Genomic DNA, 26,749 nt, shown 5'->3' on the forward strand with positions numbered 1-26,749 from the left:
ATTATCAAATAGTATGTTGTGTGGTATTTTTATTTATTTAATATTTATTTTTTGAGAAGATCCTCCTTATCTGAACTTAATTAATGCAACGTGGCTCTAAATGTGTTTAAACAACTATTTTTAATTTTTAAAAAAATACAGGTAAAAAAATGTATAAAAATAAATATAATAATATTTAAAAATTAAAAATATATATTTAAAGTGGTTAAACAAACTTTCCGTGTGCAATAATTGTGGCCAAAGGTCATGTGTAATGATTAATCTTATAAGGCTGCGCTGAAGCCGCCTGTTGAAGAGATTGAAAAATCCTATGCAATAACGACAAAATGTAGATGTGCGTTGATGCTGCCTGTTGAAGTGATTGAAAAAGAAAATTCCTATGCAATAACGACAAAATGTAGATGTGCGTTGACGCTGCCTGTTGAAGAGATTGAAAAATCCTATGCAATAACGATAAAATGTAGATGTGAAATAGGACATAGAAGAAATAGTACGTAATGTAAAAAATTCAGTAAGAAAGAAAAAAGAGAAACCCACAGTCACAATTGTTGACAGTGTGAGTACCTGGGAATTGCGCACATTTAACACTTTCCTATATGCTCAACTTCCACGTAATCGAGTTCCGTGTTGCATTTTGTATGGTGCTCAATTTTCTGTTTCATATGAAATATATAAAAAAAAAGAAGCTAAATTACTAAATATTTTTCAACAACAATAAAATACTAATAATTTTTAAAAATAGTGATATTTGGCTATATTTTCCTATATATAAACTAACGTAGCATTGGGAACCACACTTACTTTTTCTATATATAAACGACATTGTTAAACTATCTTTTTTCAACACAGTACTTGATCAACATATTTCAATATCATGTCTGGAGAAGAAACTACAAAGCCAATCGATCCCTTTAAGCTTCTCCATATTGTTGAAAACGACGATGGTACTCTCAAACGTCTTTACGAATTTCCTCAAACTGCTGCTGCATCTGATGATCACAATGGCTCCACTCCTGTGATCACCAAAGATGTAATTCTCAACCCAGAACACAACACCTATGTCCGCATATTCCTTCCCCGTCAAGCCCTAGATAATAACGCTAGCACCACAAAACTTCCTCTCATCGTGTACTACCATGGTGGTGGCTTTATTGTTCTACATGTTGATTCCACACCTAATCATGACTTTTGTTACAACATGGCACATCAACTCTCCGCCGTGGTCGTCTCAGTTGAGTACCGCCTCGCTCCCGAGCACCGCCTTCCCGCGGCGTACGATGATTCAGTAGAAGTGTTACATTGGATCAAGACTACACATGAAAAAATAATACGTGATTATGTTGATTGTTCCAAGTGTTATTTAATGGGTACTAGTGCTGGTGGCAATATAGCCTATCATGTGGGGCTACGTGTATCTAAAGCCGTAGATGATCTTGAACCATTGAACATCAAAGGGCTTTTGTTGCACACGCCATTCTTTGGTGCAACACAGAGGAGTGAATCAGAGCTGAGGTTGATCGACGATCCAGTTTTGCCAATAAGCAGTACTGATCTGATGTGGAAAATGTCTTTGCCAATTGGGTCTGACCGTGACCATAAGTATAGCAATCCAACGGTGGGTGATGAATTTGATCAAATCAAGAAGCTGGGTTGGTTGATTGTGGTGACAGGCTGTGATGGAGACCCATTGATTGACAGTCAAAAGAAACTGGTTGAGATGTTGAAGAAGGAAGATATTAAGGTGGAAACACAATTTACTGAAGGAGATTATCATGCAGTGGAACTAGTTAATCCCACCAAAGCTAATGAACTATTTGTGTACCTAAGCCACTTCCTAGAAAAATAATAGGATGGTTAATTTCTGTTTTTGGTACTTCTTCTGATGCTACCAAAATTTTTTTCCAATTTACTACTATAAATAAAACTTGGAGCCTATCATTTATATTTTATTTTCTATGATTAAATTTTTGTGAACCTTAATCTTTTTTTTAAGGACAAATTTTGGCTACTAACTCCATTAGCTTAAAAGTTTCTTATGAGCATTCTAATTTTGTGTATGCTAAAAGTTTGCTATCTTATCTTCAAATCAGACTTGGTGTTTGTTTGCTTCTTTATAAAAAGAAAAAAAAAAAGAAGAAAAAGAAAAGTCTTTAGTGTTTGTTTGGATGTTGGGGTTGATATCTGATTCTGGTTGAGGAAGATGATACATAATTGAAAAATAGCAGTTGTATTACTTTGTTTTTTCTTTGCTGAATATACATTTGGTATTACAGTCTCATTGTGTGTGTGTGTGTTTTTTTTTTGTTTGCTAAGACCACTTTTGTGTCTTTGCATCATTGTATACATCACATTTCATGAAATTCAATATGACTCTTTGTATTACTCATTTTGAATTATTATTTTATTCCTTGCATATTTCTAAAAGTGTTTTAAGCTTCCTACAATATATTGGATTCCATCTTTTTCTTTTTAATGTTTAAATCATACTATATACCAACTAGATTGAATACAATTAGAATTAAGTGTGAATTTTACATTTGCATAATAGCTACTTCCTAAGTATAAATAATAGCACTTTTCATAACTCTTGACCTATGCCAGGGATGGAACTAGAATTTCATAAATGAGAGGCCGAAACAATAACAAATTTAAAATTGAATCAATTTAATAGTTTCATACAAAAAATATGAAGAGTTTGGAGAGTTAACCATATATCTGTTGAAAATGTTAGATAAATTTAGAGGTAAAAATCTAATATTTGAGAAGTTCCTGGGGGGGTTCATGGCCTCTCACCCTTCTAAGCTGCCCCTGACCTAAGCTAAAGACATGATATTCACCTAAATTTTCTTATTCCAAAGGACACTAAATCTTCTCACCAAAAAAAAAAAAAACATAAGAAAGGGTGTAGATTCTATAAATTAGTTTTTTTTTTTGGTCCAATTGTAAGAGTGACAAAATATTTAAAGAAAGGGAGGAGAGTTATGGGTGGAAATAGTATTAATTAGGAAACCAGTAGTGATGATCATGGCCTTTGTATGTATATATACTTGTGCTAATTGTAGTTCTAGTTGATAAACCTCTCCCTTCTTCTCTAATTCCTCATTTGTAACACTTTCTGGTTCTCCAAGCTTAAAAGTCTAGTCTAATGGGAAAGTACTTAGAAGTTATCTATTGAAAAGTTTATAACTCCTAACCATCTCTTCCTATAAGGCTGGTCTTTTGGGCTTGAAAGACTTGAGGTATTGCCAATACTATCAGTAAATAATGTCTTACTTGCAAGCCTTGAGACATATGCACGTGTGCAGTAGCGTGGAGTCCCACATTCAGTAGTGACGGCCGGAAAGGTTAAGAAACTTTATATACTTCTTAGATACCCCTTGCCCATTTGGTTGATCTTTCGAGCTTGAAGGGCTAGCTCAATTGCTTTCCTTTGTTTCAGCCCATGTGAAGATAGGGAGAAAAAAAAAAAAAAATTGGAAACAAGATTCATGAGAAGTTGGAAAAGGATTTGCAAAAAGTAATGCTGGGGGCAAGAGTGTGTATCTAACCCACAAATCCAATGAAACATGCCTGACCCAACCCAATCCAACCTAGTGCTTCGAGTTGGTTTTATAGGTAGGGTTGGCTTGAGTTTAAATTTTATTTTGAGTATTGTGTTGTATCGGGTTCAAGTTGATGATTTTGTTTTTTTTCAAAAAAAAAAAATGATGAGTCTTTTAATTTATATGACATAACCCAACTCAATATATATATATATATATATATATATATATATATATATATATATATATATATATATATATATAATTTTATTTTATTACTTTTATTTTTATTTTTTTAATTAGGTTTATTTTGGTATATAATTTAGGCATATTATTTAAATGGGAAACGTTAATGAATGTTCTAAAGACATTGGTTTATGAACTATTTTTAAAAACATTTTATAAGAAAATGATAAAGTAATTAATTTTTTGACAGTTATTTATATTTCCTATAAAAGTTGTGTTAAAAACCTTCATAATAAGGTTTGATAATAATTTTCCTAACACCTATCGATATAACATTATTTAAATTGTAATAATTTATTAAAAAAAAAGTTTTGAAATAGTTAATAAATATCCAATTTTTACAATGCATGAAACATGTAAGTAACTAAGTATAGGCCGCCAAATCACTTAGACCCATAAGGATGAGGTTCGGTTGGAATCTACAATTTACACACATGTGATGGATTGAATTAGATTAGAAACTTATTTACCCGACAAGGTTGAAAAAAAAAAAAAAAAAAAAAAAAAAAACCCTCTAACCCAACCAATATCAATTTAGACATTTCTAAAAGTTTATTCAAATTAAAATCACAGTAGTCAGTTTAATTTTGACAAAAGTTCATAGATTATATTCTTTTTGTATTTTTTTTCATTTAAAAAATAGTTAAGGAATATGTAAGTGGTCTCATAATCTCTTACATGGGATTATTCACTTGATTATGTTTACATGTATTCATCTCCCATGTATTTATGTTTGTGTGTATTCATTTTCAGATTACAATCCAAAAGATTTGATAAACAAAAGATAATATGTTATGACAGTAAATAACATTGTCCACTTGATAGATGACCTTTCATGTTACAAGGCAACCTCTGAGGCTCTGTAATATAAAGGACAAATTGTCAAAGCTCTTGTGGAAGTCAATAGAAAGGAAATCTTTACCAAAAAAAAAAAAAAAAAACATTAGAAAGGAAATTGTTATCATTACAAAAAGAAAGGACATTTTTATCTTTACAAAAAAGGAGACCACGAACACACAAAACTTGTTGAGGTCTCTTCATTTGTACTTTCTTAGGAGATCTTCTATTTTTAGCATTTGCATAGGACTTATGGTTGTAAGTGACTAATTTCTTTGTACTTTGTAATAAAGTTTAATCAAATTGGATTCAAGTATTTGGTTGTTAGTTATATTTAATCTAGATTTATGCTTGCTTTCATTTAGTTTAGTGTTAGAATGGGAAACGTCTAGGACATAGTTTCATACTCTCGACTCATGCTCACTAGCATTTTTGATCGATGGGGCTGGACGCACAGTTATAACTCATTCGAATTCTCTGCTCTCGTATGCTCGGGCCTAGTGAATAGAATGTCATTATGGTCACGATCAGATAGAATACGCCAACTCAAGTCATCCCCTACTCATTTTTTTTTTTTTTATCAAAAAGGAAAAAGAAAAAGAATGGTATATAATAAATGCAGTGCAAGCTGATCCTTTTCTTCCTTTTTCTCACGTAATTCTCTAATTCCACCTTGCTTTCCCTCTCTCACCCCGTGTGAAGATAAGGCGCAGTTAAGGAAAAAAAGATGCACAAAACGCTGCAATGATTTGTACAATTACACTGAAAATGTATACAGCGGTTGCCTTTCATGAGATTGTAAATTATATTGTATAAAGGGACATCCTACATCAACAAGGCGGTATAAGTAGAGTTCGAATTTTGCTATGACCACCTCTTTGTTAAATTCTTTTGATCTTACTAACTCCTAACACGACCCTTCTCAGATTATAACAATGTGAATTTTGTACATTGAAAATTTATACCATCAAGGGCTCTAATACCACTTGTTGGAGAGGAGAGATAAATACCATGGGGAGCTTCTTTGAGTAATTAATATAACATACAGAGACTTTTTTTATTTTTTTTTATTTTTTTTTATACAAGATAAAATTCTACTCTAGCTTAATCTAAGTGTATATATGTGTGAAACTTTCTCCTGGAGACTCGAATCTCGGCTCTTGCCCCCCACACCCCACATCCCACAAACACTTATATTTGTGGAGTGACCATCGCATTCTTAGTGCGCAGTGGTGAGACATATTTTAACTAAAAAGGTCTAAGCCCAATAGACATATGCTCAATTATGTTATATTAATTACTTATTATTCTCATCTTTATTCAATGTAGGACTTCACTCACTCGTGTAACCCAACAATTATAACGTCAATCATGGATCTTTTGATAATAATCTGCAACCAGCAGCATAATATAAACACTTATATCCATGTGTTCTAGTGAGTATTTTTAGTTATTTAGGTACGTAATAATATATATACTTTATACGAGCTCTTTTTTTTGTAATAATTATTTATGTTAATTATTTACTTTAAAAATCTCTTTTGGGATTAATATATGCATAATTAGAAACTAACTTGTATATATTTATTGCAATGCAAGAAATGAAAAAACTGAAAAAAAAAAAAAAAAAAGGAAGTGGAAGCTCAAATATAATAGAGGAAGTGCCAGATGATTAGAGACTTCATAGAATATTTTGCTGGAATAAGAATTTTAAGGTATAATTATTCAAAGTAGATTGTGGAGTTGTGGTGGATTTCAGTTAGCTCAACTGGTAAAGTCTCTGATAGTTGTATAAGAGATCTGAAGTTCAATCTTCGCCTACACCAAAAACTGATTGGTGTCTTGATTTGATAATAAATAGTTATCATCAAGAGCATGCGGCATAGGTTGGAATTCTCTATAAAAAAATATATATATAAAAAAAAAAAAAAAATTTCGAGTTGTGTTTATGTTAAAGTAAGTTTATAGGATAAGAGATTGTCATTTTAGGCTTTTTCTAAGTCAGATTGTACCATTTTATTTTTTTATTGGAAACCTATTTTGGTATTGCCTTTTATGAAAAACTAATTCTTTTTCCAATATATTGGGTTCTGACCCTAAAATTTGAGCTGAAAAAAAGAATTCGTACTAAAAGCTATTGTCTCCAAGAAAAAGAAAAGGAAAAGAAACTCTTGCAAATTATGGATCGATTATGTGTGTCTTTAGTCATCATTGAACGTAAAGCTTTTTTCCTCTTTTGAGGAACTTAAAAGTAAAGCTGACCAAGATAAATTCTAAAAATTTAGCTATAAATTAAAAAAAAAAAAAAAAAACCTATATCATACCATATCATAGAAATTGATCAAAATCTTTGTAAATGCAAATTCTAGTCTACCATATAGATGGTAGAAATATCTAAATGAGAAAAAGAAATAACCAATCACGTATGAGGTGGGGATATAATTATCATCCAACAAAACGCTCTATTAAGGTGCATCGCCAATCAAAACTAGTCAAGCCAAAGTTTCTCATAGACTTTGAAAATAATAAATTTTATTTGATGTTACAAAGTTTTCACAACTGCTTGCATGACATGTTGTGATCGACACAAACCCATTTAAAATATTGTTTTGAAACTACACTTTTTCAAAGTATAGTTTTTTTTTTTTTTTTTTTTTTTTAACTTCATTTTCCCCCTTAATAGGTATAGTTTTCTTTAATTAGCATATTTCTAAAAATTAAAATAATAAGTTATACTAAATAAACTCTAATAAAATTGACGCCAATGGTGAAATAATATGAAAGTACTGATTCTAATAAAAACTCTATCACTTAAAAAAGTTGCGAATAAAAAAGTAATATACTTTATATCTCACACTACCGACTGCTATAGGTAAACTCGACAAAATTAAATCTAAACCTATTAACCCAACCAAATCCAAACTTTTGCACAAACTCAAACCATTTTGCTAGGTGGATAATGATTTTTTTAGACCCCTAAAGGAAATTGAGTCAGTCCAAATCCAAACTTGCACAAACTCAAAACATTTTGCTAGGTGTAGCTACATAACTTGGGTGACACAGTGAAGTAGCAGTAATGGTGTATTATGTATATGCAATACTAGTAGTGTCTCGTATCACTCATGCAAAAGTTCAACAGGGGCATTTTCGGTAACTCAAAAAAAAATCCCAAACCGTTTATAGGGGACCAAAGGTCACGTGAGATCCAACACGTCTGATAATCATTGCCTCTCTCTCTCTCTCTCTCTCTCTCTCTCTCTCATATATATGAAATGGTGACACTACGCTCATTCGGATTCACTCCTAACAAATTTTCGCTCCCACTTTCTCAAGAAAAAATATCACAGAGAAAAAGGAAACAAAGAAAGAAAAAGCAACTTGTTGATACAACAAATTAATTCTCATCGATCAGAATTAAGGTCTGCTTAGGTAGCTATTTTCTCTGTTTGGTTCTTACATGATAAGTTTCATGGAACTAAGTCTGTGATGGGAATTTGACACAATGAACTTGTGTGGTGATGGTTTTTTTTTTTTTTTTTTTTTTTTTTGCAGGTTTTATAACTTGTTTGTTCCAAATTCCACTTGGGTTTTCAGTATATTTAACAAAGGTAATGAGTTAATAACCCTTTTTATTTTTGCGTTTTTCTTTTCTTGCATTTCAAGTTTTCTTGGAGATATAAGAATGTATAAGTTGTTTGGCTTACGAGAAAAATCGTAGGAAACTTAAGGGAAAATGAAAAAATGGGTTTTGGAGTTCCTTTAAAAGCTTGTACTTGTTTTCTAGGAAATGGGTTCTGTGACTTTCAGTACATGGAAATCTTTTTTGATGTGACCAATAGGAAAGTACCTGGAAATCTTTTTTGATGTAAACCAATAGCAAAGTACCTGAAAATCTAACCCAAGCAATTCAAACTCATTTTTCACGAATCAAACTAATCTGGGTCTTTGTTTCAATTCAAAATAAGCATAGATACAACTCTTTGCTAATTTTACAAGCTCCTTCGTAGTCTCATAGTTTAAACTCATTGGGCAATATTATTATTTTAATGTGACTGTTTGTTTCTCAGTTCAGGTCTGCATATTTTGCCATGTTCATACTCTGAAGCTTTTTCTTACGCAGCCACAATGTTTTATTTTTATTTTTATTATATATAATATACATAGAACCCTACATGAATCCAAACAAATAAAATCTCCAAAGTACATTATATTGAAAACCCATTTCAACATTTTGCTCAAATTCCCACCTTAGTTTTTATTTTAACGATATTGTGACCACATTTAACATTTTGATCTGTATTTTCTTCACAGATTCACAACCATGGAGGAACTAGATAATGTAAATGCCACAGCTAATGTAATCTCTCTCTCTCTCTCTCTCTCTCTCTCTATTACTTTGCCACAATTTGTTAACAGCTCATTACTTGCAAATTTTTTTAACAAAAGCTGTGCCAAAAAGTTATGGTTTAGCATCTTTGGTGATCTCTATTTTGTTAGTTAGGGCTGTCACTCACTCACACACGCATGGTGGTCTGAGTCTCAATTTTTTTTTTTGGTTATTCAAATATGTTTCCACTCACGCGCTGTGAAATTGTTGGTTGATATATTTGAGTTTGAGTGATGCTAAAGAAAAAACAATCCAACGTGAATATTGCTGAGTAGCAATTTGTTGTCTCAGCACGCGCTACAAAAGCGCGTGTAATGTTGTCCAGAACCTTTTAGAGCAAAATCAGCGATATTTATGGGGTTTGTGTGCATGGACGTGTAGTAGAGAAAAAGAGAGAAGATTTTGGTTTTCTATAATGATGAGATTTGCTAAAACCCGCATGAATGGCAAAGCATGTATTTTATATCATAACCATTATCACTGACTGCTATATATATTTGCAATTGCAGCTAAGCAGCGTATATTCTTAATTTGCAGATTGTGTTTGTGTACGTGCATGTGTGATGTGTGCTTGTTACAGTGCGAATTATTAGCCCGAATACTCTTTAACATTTAATTGAATAGGCTCTCTAGTATTTTGGTCATGAATTGGAGAGTATAATGGTACATTGTAAATTTATTTTTTGATTTAGATTATACTATATTACAAATCTAAAGTGTATTATTTTAAATGTTGAATAGAGAAGACCATATTTTGTATCTAGTATACTAAAAAAAGATTAAATTGTTTTCAAAAATAAAAATAAAAATTTGTAAAAGTTAGTATTTTGGGTAAGATAAAATAAAAGTGTGTATTTTTTACTATTTTTTCTATAATCATAAAATCAGAATAATGGGTATGTATAATGATTGTGTATAATTTGTTTGTGACTGCGTTTTCGCTCTTTGGCTTTTGGTTTTGGGCAGGAAATGATGTACCTGGAGGAGGAGCCAGCAGAAAGGCCATCTTTGGCTAGACATTCACTGTCCAAAAGTTCTTCCAATTGTAACCCTACTCGGCATCTTTTATAACATCCCTGATATGCCCTTATCGTTTTTTTAGATTTACTGATTTACACCCATGTCCCTCAAGTTTATCCAGTTGCACTTTTCTGGTAATGCAGATGCTATAGAGCACATAAAGGTGGGATCTTTCTATGAAATTGATCACTCCAAGCTCACACCACAAACCCCAGAACAGCTCAACTCAATCAGGGTCGTCATGGTACATATTATACACAAAAGTTCCACCATTGTTATTGTTATTGTTTTATTTTTCATATATACATCTTTTCTGGGTTCTTTTTAACAAGTATAGTTATTTTTTTCAATTGGGTCGGTTTGATGATGTGGGTTTTTTTTCCAGGTGAGTGAGAAAGCTGAGTTTAACGTAGCAGTGAGGTATCCAAGCACTTGCTCTCTTCGTACACATTTTAGTAATGGGAATTGTGAGAAACCAGAGGGGAAGAAGCTTCCTGCACTGAATGAGACATACATAATGGATTCAGAACTTGCTGGAGAAGTGCTTTATAGAAGGCTAACAACTCAGGAAATTGCAGAGAAGAGAAACTCATGGAGCTTCTGGGTTGTGCCTTGTATGGAGGCTGAGAAAGACTCAGACTCGGGCCCAGCCTCGAGGACTAGGCTCAGGGATGCAGCTTCTAAAAAGGGTATGTGCAGCTCTGCGGTCAATCTCACTGGGATGGTCCAGTGGGGTAAGCGTAAGAGGGTCAGGTTTCTAGCCAGGCATGAAGAGCAAAAGGTTGAAACTTTATCAATGAATGTGAAAGATAAAGAAGTAGAAGAAGAAGGGAAAGGGAAAGGGAAAGAGGAAGAGGAAGGTGGTGGTGATGGTGATGAGGATGAGGATGAGGTAGAAGAAGTTGACGGTGAAGCTCTGGAGCTAGAGTCATCTAAGGCAAAGAAGAATATTAAGAGAAAGTGCCATGGTTCTAGAAGAGCTCAAATGCCCAAAAGAGCTAAGCGAGAGAAGAAGCAATCTCAAATTCAGGTTCACAATCAGAGTAAGAAGAAAAAGATAAAAAATTCCATAGAAAGATGGTCTGTGGACAGGTGAGGACACAAAGAACTGTTCCAATAATTATGTCAAAAAATTTATCTTTTTACTACATAAGTCTAATAGTAAATTTACAGTAGTTTTAGTATTTGAAAGATTTGGAAATTTCTTTAAATTGACGCATGAAATTGTATTTATGAAGGTACAAGTTGGCTGAGGTGAACATCTTGAAAATTATGAAGGACCAAAAAGCTGTCTTTGGGAATCCAATACTAAGGCCAGCACTGAGAACAGAGGCAAGGAAGCTCGTTGGTGATACAGGTTTATTAGACCATTTGCTGAAGCATATGGCTGGAAAGGTGGCCCCCGGTGGGGAGGAGCGGTTCCGGCGGCGGCACAATTCTGAAGGGGCCATGGAGTATTGGCTGGAGAGTGCTGATCTGCTAAATATTAGGAGAGATGCTGGGATTCAAGACCCTTATTGGATTCCACCACCTGGGTGGAAGCCAGGAGATGACCCTTCTCAGGATGCTATTTCTACCAGAGAGCTTGGGGAGCTTAAGGAGGAGATGGCCAAAATGAAAAAGTAATGACTTTTTTTCTTGATAGTATTGATCCTTTATATATTTGGCCTTGTTCTTGTTCTTATTGATAATAATGCCATTTCTCTTTCCATTTCTTATTTCATTTATCACTTTTGTGGATTTTAGTACATAGTGCCTTTTTTCTTAACTGTCACTTTTCTGAAATAGAGTTTAGTCTTATTGTGTCCTTGATCATGTTGGTCAAACAGGAATATTCAGGAGCTGGTGACCAAAAAGCAAGAGGAGAATCTACCCATTGCCACCACCCCAAATTCTTCTGTGACATGTCTGAACCGGGACCATGAAGAAGGTTCACTGATTCCATTGAAGGTGAACATTAACAGATTTTGCCAGTGTTCAATTCAGCTTGACGATGCCTATATTAACTATTTGATTTTTTTTTTCCCGCTCCAAATAATCAACTATTTGCTTAATGTTTTCACAGGAAATGTATACAGATTGGATGAATAGGAAAGCTAAGGTTGATAAAGAAGTCAAAGAACTGATGAAAATTTCACAATATTTGAGTGGAATGGAGGTACCAACCATGAACCTATCCTCTAATCCTTGCTGTTTTGTCGATTGAAAGTGTGTAGGTATATTGCCATGATTACTATTTTTTGCCCTGAAGCGCCTGACAATTATTGTCAAGACCATAGTATCCGAACTTTGGAAATGACCCACATGCTGATCCATTAAGAAATAAAGGACACATGTAGTTCTAGCTACACTGTATAAGGCTACCCAATTAAATTTTATATTGCCACTATATTGGCCAGTTAATTGTCTTTAGGAGAAAATAATAGCTTTAATGTTATATTAATTAATATAAAAATATGATTCGAGTTTAATTAGAAAATACAAAGCATAACATTTTTTTTTTTTTTATGGCCAAGTATAACATTTAATAAATTGATTAACAATTCCCTTCCGGGTAATACTTTTTTTTTTTTTTTTTTTGAGAAAACCTTCCGGATAATACTTGGGATAATTTTGAGATGGGGTGTGGCTTGTGTCCAGTGGAAGTTTCCACTGGACACGTTAGATGGTGGATACGTGTCACCTCTTGGACACGTGTCCGAATCCGAACGTGTCCAGTGAAAATTTCTATAGGACAGAAGCCTTACCTTTTGAGATGTACTAAACATGAATAACACCTAAGCAATTTGTCTTCATATTCTGTCAATTTTGTTATGTTTTGATTTAATGGAGGAATGACAATAATTATTGCAAACAACATTATAACATGGGATCAAAGACATATTTCATGAATAATGGTGCTGAATTAACTACTAAGTGGTTTTCTCAACAAAAAAAAAAAAAAAAAAACTACTAAGTAATAAATGAAGTGGGTTATAAAAAAAAAATGTAGTCAATGAAGTGGCATTGATGGACGCTTATTAATTAATGCAGGAGAAAATGGGTATGCTGAAATCAGCTGCAGCGGAGGAAACAATCATGCCAGAATCAGAAGTACCACCACTATTATTGATAGGCTCTCCAACAACACCATCACACACTATAAGAGAGACAAAGGATCAGTTGGAACCGAAGAACAAATCAGGTGAAGAACAAGAGGAGGACAAGGGAGGAGACAAGGCAGCAGTAACAACAGCAACAGAGGACAAGGCAGCAAAGATAAAAAAGCTGAAGAGTGGGTTCAGGATATGCAAGCCACAGGGGTCCTTTCTGTGGCCAAAGTCAAGCATGATCACATCCCCTCAGTCTATGGTCCACCTTGAAGATCACCTAGTGGTCTCAACTCCACCTTCAGCCTCTTCCACAACCTTAAAATCCCATCTCCTCCCTCCATATAAGCCTCATCTGGGCCCACACCCAACTTCACCTGTCAAGCCATTGGCTGAGAGGCGCCCTGTCAGCAATGCCATTCTTCAGAGTGTGATCACTAAACCCTCTACTTCTCCTCCTCTCCCACCTGAGACCCCCCAGACCCAAAGTATCACTACAAGCAAAAACTCCCTCATTAACCTCAATGAGCCCCCTCAGACTCAACAGAGTGACACTGACACTGCATATTGTGGGACTATCACCTATCAAAGAAAGCACTTTAACCTGACCTCCATTGCTCCAATGCCACATGTGAGCATCTCTTAGCCCTCATCTCCTCCAATTGTGTAATCATAAGGATAAACATTTTTTTTTCACTAGTGATATATAGCCCTTCCACCGTTTACATCATTTTTATCATGTACCAATCACAATAGGTCATGGCAATAGTTGTAAAAAATAGTATCCATAGACTTATTTCTATTTTTTCCTAAGAAGTCTAATGGTATAAAAATTTTCACAACTAATAACGTGACTTATCATCTATGTTTTATAAAAGTGGTGTCACTCAAAGGTGAGCAAATGTGAAAGTTATATTGTTCCAATCACAACTCATAACCTAACCTCAACAAAATGTGAGAAATATTAGTGCTGCTTGCATTGTTCTGTTTAACTTAGTTACTATATATGAGGAAAATGAATCATTTTTCCTGCGTTTAAGACGTGCTTTTTTGTACCTTACAGTTCAAAATGGTTGAGAAAGATGAAGAAACAGAAAGCAAGGATGTGAAAAGAAACCCTGATGAGCAGAAGCAGCAAACTTCTCGAGGTAGTTCCTCTTCCACCTCCAACTCCTCGTGGTTGACAACAGGAGAGGGATGGTGGTTGGGTTTGGCTTCTCCCAAACCTTCTTTGGACAAGTCTAACCAGGGTTGATTGTTTTGATTTTTATATTGTTATGCGGAGAGGTTTTAGGGGTTAAGTATACAAAAAGATTCTTAGGAAAGTAATATTCACACGATTGAACAATATATATATAGATAACTTGTAAGAAGGGATTTTATATGGACAACGTATCTTTTGGAGGTTCTAGGATTCTCTCTTTTGGAAGTAAAGGTTAAGAGTGAAAAACTTGAGATCTATATAGGACAATGGTGATTATCCTGTCCTTTCTGGTAAGCATTTATAATATATAGTAAATTAGTAATAATGCTGCTTTGTTGGCTCTTACATGCATGCTGGTGGTGACTACTTCTAAAACACATGCCCATGCAATGCCAACACGTTAAACACCCCCAATATCTATATATATTTGACGATTACACAATGACTAGGTGCCAACCTTTTTGAAATTCTTCCTACAAGGTTCATAATAGTTTCTTTGCAAAAATATGAGTTCCTTTGTATTACTTCAGAATCGCCTATGGCTCTAGCTTAGAATTCAAATGAACAAGGAGACTCAAGATGAGAGTAAATTAACCTAGCCAGATCATTCATTGGCAATAAAAGCTAACGGCTGAAAATTCATTAGCCAGGTCATTCACCGGTGATTAACAGAGCAAAATTTACAACATATAAATTCTTATCCTAGAAATGAATCAATGCTCTAGCAAAAAAAAAAAAAAAAAAGAGAAAAGAATCAATGTAGTCCACCGGCAGGGAGGAGGGGGAATCAAAATACTAAAGCCTTGCATATCCACTTGAGTTTTGGATGCTAATATCTTGGAAATCAATGCACTGTGACAATGCAGTGGTGAGCTTCTTCAGATCATCCATTGTGTGCACTGCAGTGAGAGTCACCCTAAGCCTAAAAGGCAAAAATTCAGAATAAAAAATCAATTTATGCATACAATTAAACATAATTATTTTCCTAAATCTGTATCCGGTGCCAACTTGTACATATCTTTATGTGTATGCATTCTTACTGTATTCATTATTTGTATACACTGATATTTATTTTACATAATCAGATTGTTTATATTATTTGTCCACCTCAATACAACCTGACCAGAATAAACCATCCACCTGTCATATTCGCTAACTAGTAATAATTATTTCGTACATTGGATATATGCATTCTCAATATATGCATCCTCCTCACAGCGGGTCTGTCCAACACAGTTGTGGACTCAAACTGTGAGAAGGAGGGTGCATATATCCAATGTATGAGATAATTGTTGCTAGTCAACAGAATAAGATGGGTGGATGGTTTATTCTGGTCAGATTGTATTGAGGTGGGAGAAAACAGAAATGCAATGAGTGAATTCACTATCGTATTTCAGTCAGGGGCACCCAAAATTCTTAATCCCAAAAATACCAGTAGGCAACAAGGTTCTTGGCATGAAGCTAGCAAGATATATACAAATAATGCTATACTCACATAGGTACTAACAACCAAAACAAAACAAAAAAACAAAAGCATCACACATTGTACACAACTAACCTGCATGAGTTGGGAGGCACTGTTGGGGGTCTTATTGCAGTTACATGGAAACCAGATCTCAACAAATGCCTGTTCCAGAATAATTGGCATATTCAGTAGCTGTCTTAGCAATGACAATAGTCACACACACACACAGAGGGGAGGGAGAGAGAGAGAGAGAGAGAGAAACCGGCTGGACTGTAGGGCCTTTTCTTCACTCCCCACAATAAGAGATATTATGGGACTTGTGATGGGGATTCCAGTAAGAGCCTGAAAGTCTTGCACCCGTTTCCAAATTTCCCTCCTACGCCATGTCTCCTTTTTTGCCACAATAACAGCAGCTGCATGCCATACTCAAGTAATTAAGGAAGTTGGTCTTTCACCAATGAGGGAAAGGCAACAAGTAGTTGTGGCAACTAAGAATTTGAATTTCTCACTGAGCATAACATATAAAGATCACTCAATTATGTCTCATAATATCTGCAAAAAATCATACATACATGCATGTAACATTGGGTGTGAAAGTGTCAAAGCTTAGAATATATTTAACTATGCTTTTTTTCTATATATTGTAAGTGGGGTGGGGGGGAAGGATTTGAACTTGGATGTCACGGTTGGAAGCACTAGGAAATGCCACTTGACCTAAAGGTCATTGGCTATTTAAGTATGTTCTTGAGAATGATATAATTCCAATGGTTCTATGAGGGTTCTTACTTAGAATACCAAATAATCGGGTATTTACACCTTTATGTAATTACATATATTTAACAAATATCTTGAGGCTCTGATTTTTCACACTTTTGAATTCCATAAATGCATCAGCAAGAGTAGGAAAATGAGTTGGTAAGCAACAGCCTATCAATTTCAACGTTCAGTGCATGGGCATGGGTACGGGTACGATGGGACACATCTATTTAATATATTTTTTTTTCTATATATTATTAAGCATTTTTTTCATATAATGTTAGATACATAACAAATTAAGAGTAATAATTGATAATAAAGCAAATCCATGACTATTAAAGGATGTTTAGAAATTAGAATACAAACCAAGAATAAAGATATTTACTAATTTTCAAATACAATATTACAATTTAAGGCATGAATGCTCTTTTTTTCTTGTGAAAGGGTTTTTGATTCCTCTTGTTTTCGTGTCCCAGCTGTGTCCTACATTTTTTTTATAAAAAGGATACGGCTAGGACACTCATGCAGAAGTGTCCCAGGCATGTCAAGTGTCCAACATGAGTACAACACCTAAATGAAGTGTGTACTTCCTACGGCACAACACTGTGAACTGGGATAAAAACTTAGTCACTTCTTTCTATTATGTTCTACTCTCACTCTTTCCTTCACTCAAGATCCTTTATTAAGAATAGACATAAAAATGATAATTATCAATAATTTGTCCAGAAAGCTTGCATTTGAAAGGAAGATATAAGGTGTACCATGGGCAGCTGCAGCAATGGGGACTGGCATGGCTGTGGAAAATATAAAGGAGCGACCCCTTGATTGTATGAGTTTCTTCCACCTTTTGCTGTTTATATAGCATTCAGATAATGCCATAACTAAATCAAACATATTTTCACATACAGAAGATAAAACTTCAAGGAACTCATGGTATAAATGCTAAAGAAAAATAATTTGTTTTGCTCAGTTCCAATACAATGACAGTCTTCCCAGGAATTGTCTAGATTAGCCTAATTATTTCTATTATTCTCCATCATACCTAGAGGGAAGAGCACACAAGAACAATTACCTGCATGCTATAAATCCACCATGGCAACCTGCAGCCTTACTTAAAGTGCCTATGCATATGTCAACATCTCCTTCACAATTGAACTCTTCAGCCACTCCACCCCCATTTTTACCACAAACAAAAGTTCCATGAGCCTGGGAAAAAAATCTCAACAAGAGTAACTCTCTATTCTTCAGGGCATATAATGCATTGAAGAAGGTAATCAGGAAGAAGCCATTTTTGCCTCTACCATTCATGAATTAAACCAAGATGCAAGTTGATAGTTGAAAGTTAAAAGAATGAATTTGATTGTCAGAGATGTGCTCTAGCCATATTCTCTATACTTTAGCCATCAATAAATCATAGACTTCACGTTGGGGTTAACTATAATCCCAAGATGAGTTTATGTGTATAAGACTCCTTCCAAACAGCTTCTTTAGATATCATAAGCATCAATACTAAAAGTGACTTACATCATCAACAACTAACAAAAACTGGTGCTTCCTGCGAAGCTTCACAAGTTCGATCATTGGTGCAAAGTCTCCATCCATACTAAATAGACTGTAATAAAAAGAGATTGAAGTCATCCACCAAATTCAACAATGCACACACGCACACGCACATGACATATGTAGAAACACCCTCTTTGTAAATGATGAAATAACAAAAAAGTTTAGAAGATGAACCTAATTAGTTCACCAGACATAAAGTCTGTCAGAGAACAAACCAAGACGTGGACACAATTAGCTACCAAATAAAGACTACACTGTTTCCCACTGACCAACAAAGCCCATCCTAGCACATTCATTTACACGGCGATAAATGTGAACCACTAAAGATTAAAAAGACATCTCGGTAGTCCCCTATCTAAACTTCATTTATTATATCATAATTTATTCTCATTATGATCTGAATGAGAAGAATGATATATAATACAAGCCTTAGAATATCCTAGTGGGATCCATGTGTGTCAAAGATGGCAACCTTTGACTTTGATGCATATGCCTAGAGGTATGCAAGAGAATTTTGTCAATAATTATTCTCAACCCAATCCATGATAAAAGTTTCTTAAATGCACATTTGACAGCATAATAAATGGATAAAAGAGAATTAAATTTAGAATCTCAAAAGAAAGCATTAAAACCATGCACTGTGCTTTTCTGGCTCTCATTTTTGCCTAATTTTCTCAGCCACATGGAGCTTGCTAAAAGTGAAATTGTAAGTAACACATATTACAACATGACTAACCCATCAGTCACAACGACTTTCCTCTTTGTTTTGCATTTCAATCTGTCAAAACACAAATGCAACAATATGAGTCTTGAATAGAGTATGCTAATTGCTAGAAAATGAAGTGAGACTGAAAATTTAAGACAAAAGGTTAAAACCTACAACAGTGCATTAAGGTGAGACATGTCACAATGTCTATAGATGAACAATTCCACACTTTTTTGTCGCTCAGCAAGACGAATACCATCAATTATTGATGCATGATTCAGTGAATCAGAAAATATGGCAATCCTTTCTTCCTCCAAAGGTGTCCTGCCTGCAGTCAAAAGAGCACCAATGTTTCCCAATGCTACCATCAAGGCCATATTCGCTGCAAACCCTGTAGGACAAAGAAGGCAATCCTATAGCATAAATATTAAACAAAAATGCATCAGTTTTCAGTTGAAAAAACTAGAAAAGATCAGATGATTTGCAAATAGTGATCAAAAGAACACAACCCAATTTATTAAACCTCCAAGAAAACTACATAATTGATCTCCGTGAGTTTCAATGTACCATAGTACATCTTGCAAAACCCATGATCTGGATAATTATCATCACTGGAACCAAGTCAATCATGAATGTAGTATTCCAAAACCCTTATTGGCATCCATTCAAACCCTGGCTCATGCCAACATGTTATGAAATTCTTAATCATACTTTTGGGTTCTAATACCATGAACAACTTGAATTTCTTGAGAAATGGTTAGATATAATAACAAGAACAAATTTATAAAAAAGAAAAATCATATAAACAGCTCAAGTCATTTTTATAATACATACCTCTTTCATCTTTAGATCTGCCAAGCACGACTCCAATAGCCTATGGTAATTGGTATAGCCACATATTAGAGCAGAACCCCTTGGGCCCATTCCAAGTTCTAGGGCAGCCTGGTTTACAATTAGCAGTCCTTTTAGAAAAAGGAGAACTATTTAAAAGTTTTTTTTTTTTATTAAAATAAAAAAAAAAAAAAAAAACTATGAACTTGGGGAAAGTATACTTGGAGTGAAGAATAATCATTAAGCACACCTTTGCAGCAGCCTTTCCAATTGTAGGATGTGAACTCAAGCCCAAATAATCATTTCCAGAGAACAAAAGTAGTTTTTTGAACTGCTGAGGGCAGGACTCTGCTTCATTACCAGTTATTTTATCTCTGCAGACAGCCTCATCCCCTGCAATGATCAGTGTCAATGTGAATATTGAGATGATATATATCTGTAAAATTCAACAAGAAATAAGGCCCTGGAGAGTCTAAGAATGAAAATGATGGTTGTGTAGACATATGCAGATATTCTTAAACTAAGACATCTTAGCATGCCCAATTGACACCATATCAGTACTTGGTGAGAACAAAAGACAAGACACACCAGATTGTGATAAAAGTTCCAATGAAATGTTTCATAACTGCTGTGCATAATTGACTTACATATTCTTGTTCACCATATTCTTCAATATCATTTGCCCAAATTTCGCATTACATCAAACTTAACCTCACTGTCCTCACCAGACCTTATTTGTCATCCATCGATGCATCATTTAGCAGCCAATGTATTTATCCAACACACACACACTAAGAGCATTAGTTTCTCCCATCCTCACATCACTATTCCCATATCTCATCATGATTGCCCGCTTAAACACACACCCCAGCCAAAACAGAACATTCATTGACCACAGGAGTTGCCTACTTGCATGTAAGCTGTAACAATGAAATAAGTCAAACCCATTTTAGCATACAACCCTCACTACCCCCACACTAAAATTCACACACTAAATTTTCTCACCAGACATACATATGTCCATATTACACTCTTGGTTTTACAATGACTTACAAACACAATAGTTGGTTTTGGTTGACAATTCACAATTATTACTTGCATGCATAACCAAAGAAATCAAAAGGCAAAAACGTTATTAACTTCATAATGCAAATACGCAGAGCACACTCAGATCTCAAACACCACCCACAATTTTTTTTTTTTTTTCAAAAGCCAAAGCAAATAAAGATAGGATTTTGGTGAGAAAAGGAGAAGGTTACCAGTACTGGGAATGTCAGAGACCCATCTTTGAAACGTTTCTTCTGCAATCTGGACCTCCACAGCGGACCGGTCCCACTGTTGCATTTCATCGTACACCTGGAAGACATCTTTTCCTGCTTCTTCATGGTCGGATATTGAGGAGCTTAGAGCTTCATTTTCAATGGGTTTTGATTGTTGGTCATTGGGGAGGTGAATTGGTCTCAGAGACCGCAGGAGTTTCAGATTTTCGAGCTTTACAAGTGCCTCTTCGACCAAGTTGTCCCACAAGTTCATTGTTTCCATTAGCACAGAGAGAGAGAGAGGACTGGAATGAGGGTAGTTGGCTTGGCTATCTGTCATTAAGCCTTAAAAGTGTGTTCATCTAACCCACCAACCAACATGGTGCGCTGACTAATATTATTACCGGCGATGTGTACGGAGTGCATGTATGTCACGGTGACATACATACATTGTCACCTTAGTAAAAAAAAAAAAAACACATTTAAAACACGTTTTCAATTATAAAATAAAAAATAAAAACACCATTTTAGTTAAAATGAAAATATGATTTCAAAATTATAAAGTGTTTTCAAAAACACAACTTTTAAAGCTGTGAGTGTGAATATATGCAACAAATATTAACGATTTGAAGAATTAGTTTTGATAAATTTGAAATTTTGAAATACAATTTAGATAATTATGTGAATTGTAATAACTTATTAAAAAAATTGCTTAAATAGTTGATGCACACCCAATTTTTTATAAAGTATAAAAAATGCAAAAACAACTTATCAACCCAATCCAATCTAGTCTTACCCATGTGGGCATGATTGGGTTTGTTTCTATACCAGTTATGGGTTAGGTTGGTTAGGAGAAATCAATCTAACAAAATCAAGTTAGGGGTTGGGTTGGTTAGGAGAAATCAATTTGACATGGTCAAGTTAGGTTGAAAAAAGCATGATGTTAAACTCATGCACACCTCTAGCTGCCAAGTTGGAGTGTAGTTGCGTAGTTCACTCCTTGGTGGGACTTGGGAGTGTGGGAAGAGTAAGATAAACCATTTGAAAAATACTAAAATTAGTATAAATTTTATTATAAAATACTTACATACTTCTGTCGCAATGAATGTTATATTTGTAGATTTCATAATCTAATGAATGTTTCAATTACTTTATTATGATTGATGACACATTTATTTGTAATATATATACACGCAGATATATATATATATATATATATATATAAATTTTGTGGTATTTCCAACATCATTCAAATAACTTTGCAAGGAACACAACTCTTGTACAATTTATTTAGTTGGCTAATTGTGAGCGGTGAACAATAACTTTCACATGAACTTATTACTAACATCATTTTTATTTCCATCACTCATGACCTACCACTTTAATAAGTTGCAAAAAGATACTAGTCTCTAGACTAATTTGTGAGACAAAAAAAAAAGATATAATAACTTAGGTTCTACCACTAAATTTAAGCAATAGTGGTCTCTAGAATAATTTGTGAGACCAAAAAAAAAAAAGATATAATAACTTAGGTTCTACCACTAAATTTAACCATGTTGTTCCAAAGATAATTAAAGTTATCAATGCAACAACTTTTTTTTTTCCTGAAAATAATGCTACTTTTACTATATTGTTCATTACAACTATGCGGTTGAATTCAATACAACTATATGTTTAAATCAATTATAACATAATATATTCTCATTGAAAAAATGGATAATGCAGGGCTAATTTTCGTGATCATTTTGATTTTTTTAGTTTGTGTTTTGGGGCTATAGTAGAAAAATGTCTCAAGTTTGATAATACAATCCAACCCTAGATTTATTAAATAATTTATCTAATGTAAAAGGATAATTATTGTTTTACATTGGAAGTATATACACATGATGTCCATACTTTAACAATGTTTTTTTAGAATTTCTATACTTGACACATGATCTATTTGAAGAGTGTAAAGTGAGTGTAAGACGTTATATAAAATTTTAAAAAAAAAAAAAAAAAATGGAGTGTAAGACAACATGATATTTTGTTAAATTTTAACTTTTGCATGTAAAGGCTAGGACATGCTCTATTGCTCTTCTTACAGTCTTACTACTTTCACACATTAATAGGAATTAATTTTAGTCAAAACGTTTATATATTTCGCCACAAAAGCACGTTGCTATCTCATGACATAATTGACAAAAAAAAAAAGAAAAAAAAAAAGATAGCTCTGTCACATTCAAATGTTTCTACTTAGATTCTGCTGCATGTATTTGGCCTGCGTTTGACTCTACTATTGGATTCATATGACAGTTTAACAAATTAAGAATAATGTATGTCTTTATAAAATTAAGATAGATTACAAAATTGATGTGCAGTATATACGTGTAGTCCGGCCGGCCATTCTACATAAGTAGGAAAAAAAATAGAGTTAAGAGGTAAGATCTCACTTAATTAATCCAATAAAATTTTGTACAGATTTTATTTAACAAATAAAAGATCGAGAGCTGCTTTTTTTTTTTTTTAATGGGAAGATTGAAAACTTTATTAATGGTGCAAAGAAGATACTACATCTTAAAGGGCTTTTTTTAAGAAATAAGGATCGTTTTCAACCTATAGAAAGAAATTAACAATACCTAAGGCATGTTTAGCTAGTAGGTATGCTAGTTTATTACCTTGTTTATGTACATGAGAAAAATCAACCAGGCAAAAGTCAGGTTACCCAGAAGGGTTCTTATTTAAAAAGCATGGCAGCATTTTGCTGAATGGGTTTTCTTTGAGGATTTCTCTTATGAAAGGGGAGTTTGGATGCTTGGTGGGAAAATCTTATTAGGCTTCAAATGCAAGAGTTACTTGATTTGGTTTCCATTTTTTATTTTAAAGCACCGAATATTTCTCAATCAATTCCAAACTTATGACATAATGTTGTCCTTAACCCCTTAACCAAACAATTAACTAAGCCACATAAACCAAGAACAAGACATAGAGCATCTGCATCAGCCAGTGGGAAATAGAAAAATGAATTGATTTTACACATTTTACCCAAAAAAAACATGGGTGCATAAGTTTGTATATATCCACAAGAGCTACAATAATCGTGCATATATACATGGTTACTGTAACTTTGCATTTAATATTTTAGTCTTTTTTTCTCTCTCCTTCTCCTTGATCCTTCTCACTCTCACATCTCTCTCTTTTTCTCATTTGATCAGGTCAGAATGGTACTTCCAACTCTCTCAGCTCTCTCCTTCTCCCTAATCCCTCTCACTCTCACGTCTCTCTCTTTTTCTCATTTGATTAGGTCAGAATGGTACTTCCAACTCTCTCAGCTCTCTCCTTCTCTCATCTCATAATCTTCCTCTAGCTTCCATGACTGGACATCACACCGCCGATCGTCAATCACTGTTCTCTGATCTCTCGTCGAAGCCATTTGTGGTTTTCCTTTGTTTCTAATGAGTTTTGGGATTTTGATAAGAGGTTTTGATTTTATTTATTCTTTGTTTGATCAATGGGTTTTTAGATTTCATAAGTATTTGGGTTGAATGGGGTTTTGAGTATTTGGATTTTTGGAGACTAATGGCTAGGTTAAATGGGTTTTTGGATTTTCTTGATGGTGGCTGGGTTGAATGGGTATTTGGATTTCATTGATGGTGGCTGAGTTGTTGTGTGGCTTAATGATGGTGGTTAGATGGGTTGATAAGGGAGGCTGGTTGCTTGATGATAGTGCTTGATGATGGTGGCTGGGTTGGTTGTGTTGGGTCTAAGAAAAATGATAGTGTTGAATTTTTTATTAAATAAATGTTTAGAATAGAGAAACTAATATGAGTGTTTTGTAAAAGTGAGTGTGTAAAATAGAAAGAAAGTATTTTTTTTTTTTGCAAAATAGACAGAAATTTTACACTCACTAATGCAATTGCTCTAATCTTTATATGCAGCATGGACTTATAACCCTTGTAAATCTTATCACTACAAAGTTGGGCTACAAAGTTGGTTTTTAAGGTAGTCAATGTTCGAAGAGTAGAGATTGGATTACTTTGAAATATTAGCTTGAAAATTGTGTTGTTACGGCTTATCGGGAAAAATGAATTGTTTATTTTGAAGGGGTGTTATATATATTATCTATGTCAGGCCATTTGATTAGGTTTCTTGTTGATCAAGAAATTGACCTAAGTTATTAGGTACACCCAAGGGAAATTACAACCAGCTAGCCAAAAGAGAAAGAATTTTATGTTTTAAACAATCGAATGAGCACCCATTGCTCAATTATGAGGTTCCTTTCTTCATAGTAAATGTAAGTACACTGCCCAATTACAACTTTCATTTTTACTTTTTCACTAATATGGTTCCCGCGTGATATGTGGAGCATTTTGTTAGTTTCCTTCAATATTTCAATAATTTTACTTGTAAAATTTGTTAATCTTTATTGTTTTATTTTATAGGCAAAATAGAAAGACAATAAAAATGTTGTAATAATTTGATCATACTATATGGGTTTACAAATTTGAAAATTGCATGATATTGTGACATAGACTTGTTTCATGACTACTAAAAAAATGAAAATATCATTTTGATATATAAAAATACAGATATAATTCAAAAAAAAAAATTTACATTCTTGATTGTGTTATTTATCTTTTTTTGGACTTTTTTTCCACTATTGCAAAAGTAAGTAAATTTGAGCAAGAATATCATATTTCTAACCAATTGTTTATTATATAAATTTTAAAAAACCAACATCAAAATTTCAATAAACTTAAATAATTAATGAACCAATTAAAATTTTTTTTTAGGGAGTTCTTATATAAATATGAGAAAGCTAACATAAAAAATTCATTATACTTAAATAATTAATGAACCACCTAAAATAATTAATATGAAAAATATTTATTTATCATATTAGTAATAAATAAATACTACAATGTTGGTTTTGTGTGTGTGTGTATCACAAAAAAAGAAGCTGTTGTCAAAGCAACTAAACATGAGGAAAAATGTCATATATATATATTCTAAATCAATTATTATAATAACAATTAAAAACATTTTCATATAAAAAGTTCATTTAAGTTTTATTTATTTATAAATAAGCCAAGCTTAAGTCTTAATTTTAGGCTTGTTTAATAAGTAAGCCGAGCCCAAACAAATTTTTTTTTTTTTTAATTTCATGAATAGGTTTTGTAGGGTCATTAGGCCCGGGAATATGTGTGGGGTGGCTCAAAGGTATTCTTTGGGCTAAAGGCCCAATCTGAGGACACTGAATGATCTGAGGATGTACGAATGTCAACTCACAAAGCAATAGTAAATAGTAAATAGTAAAGAGGTAATGCCTGAACAAGTATGTCCGAAGAGTATTATATCCTCAGCTATTTAAAGCCGAAGTTGGTAAAAGGTTGGTTAATATCCACAGGCAATATTCTAGAAAATCCTATAGGTAAGGGTAAACATGGTACACGGGGAAGAAAAGAAGAAAGGGCGGTAGAATATCTATTATAAAACTATTACCACCGCCCCGCATTGAATACTCTGCAACTGCTATTCTGGTTGCATTAGTGGGGAAGTGAGACCTGAGCATCAAAGTTTAGTTTGGCTTTTGTCTCCAAAGACTTTAGAGAAAGTGGATAGGACAAGTATCTAGACCAGTAATCTAACCCTGACGTAGAGCAAAAAGAAGAGGAGGAGGAAGGGATATAAAATGGAGAAGGGATTTTGAGGGAAAGGGATCGAGAAAGAAGGAGAAAAAATATTGTAGATCTCATTATCCATAATTGTAATCTGTATTAGGAAGAAGTAATATAAATCATCCCCGGCTTGTGTTCGAAGAGAAGATTCTTTCATATAAACACTTCCTTGTGTATATCTTTGTGA

At 33.8% G+C, this 26,749-nt stretch overlaps 2 protein-coding genes and 1 pseudogene across 2 annotated transcripts; 2 read left to right on the forward strand and 1 right to left on the reverse strand.

Annotated features, from left to right (window-relative positions):
- Positions 1-794: 794 nt before the first annotated feature.
- On the forward strand, positions 795-1,949 carry LOC142619019 (carboxylesterase 1 pseudogene; annotated as a pseudogene).
- Positions 1,950-10,132: 8,183 nt separating this feature from the next.
- Positions 10,133-14,376, forward strand: LOC142620289 (protein DYAD). The gene is made up of 7 exons (XM_075793685.1): positions 10,133-10,276; positions 10,418-11,124; positions 11,271-11,654; positions 11,862-11,982; positions 12,098-12,190; positions 13,066-13,752; positions 14,185-14,376. Exons 1-7 carry the CDS (start codon positions 10,133-10,135, stop codon positions 14,374-14,376), a joined length of 2,328 nt encoding a protein of 775 aa, XP_075649800.1.
- A 529-nt stretch (positions 14,377-14,905) lies between these two features.
- Positions 14,906-21,281, reverse strand: LOC142619846 (8-amino-7-oxononanoate synthase-like). The gene is made up of 11 exons (XM_075793164.1): positions 20,906-21,281; positions 19,897-20,039; positions 19,650-19,757; positions 18,990-19,228; positions 18,846-18,887; positions 18,071-18,158; positions 17,619-17,752; positions 17,308-17,396; positions 16,053-16,203; positions 15,884-15,952; positions 14,906-15,247 (listed from the first exon to the last, which is right to left on the reverse strand). Exons 1-11 carry the CDS (start codon positions 21,243-21,245, stop codon positions 15,121-15,123), a joined length of 1,530 nt encoding a protein of 509 aa, XP_075649279.1. The 5' UTR covers positions 21,246-21,281; the 3' UTR covers positions 14,906-15,120.
- Between the last annotated feature and the right edge of the window lie 5,468 nt (positions 21,282-26,749).

The sequence above is a fragment of the Castanea sativa genome, chromosome 12, assembly GCF_040712315.1.
Source record: "Castanea sativa cultivar Marrone di Chiusa Pesio chromosome 12, ASM4071231v1".
In the NCBI taxonomy this organism is placed as follows: Eukaryota; Viridiplantae; Streptophyta; class Magnoliopsida; order Fagales; family Fagaceae; genus Castanea; species Castanea sativa.

Excerpts from the sequence above, each read along its gene's own strand:
- LOC142619846 (XM_075793164.1), bottom strand. The coding sequence starts at position 21,245 with ATGACAGATAGCCAAGCCAACTACCCTCATTCCAGTCCTCTCTCTCTC. Across the intron at positions 19,229-19,649 it reads CAGATCTAAAGATGAAAGAG|GATTGCCTTCTTTGTCCTAC; the intron begins GTATGTATTATA and ends TTTATGCTATAG. Across the intron at positions 18,888-18,989 it reads TCTCACCTTAATGCACTGTT|ATTGAAATGCAAAACAAAGA; the intron begins GTAGGTTTTAAC and ends GTGTTTTGACAG.
- LOC142620289 (XM_075793685.1), top strand. The coding sequence starts at position 10,133 with ATGTCCCTCAAGTTTATCCAGTTGCACTTTTCTGGTAATGCAGATGCT. Across the intron at positions 11,125-11,270 it reads GAAAGATGGTCTGTGGACAG|GTACAAGTTGGCTGAGGTGA; the intron begins GTGAGGACACAA and ends GTATTTATGAAG. Across the intron at positions 12,191-13,065 it reads AATATTTGAGTGGAATGGAG|GAGAAAATGGGTATGCTGAA; the intron begins GTACCAACCATG and ends TAATTAATGCAG.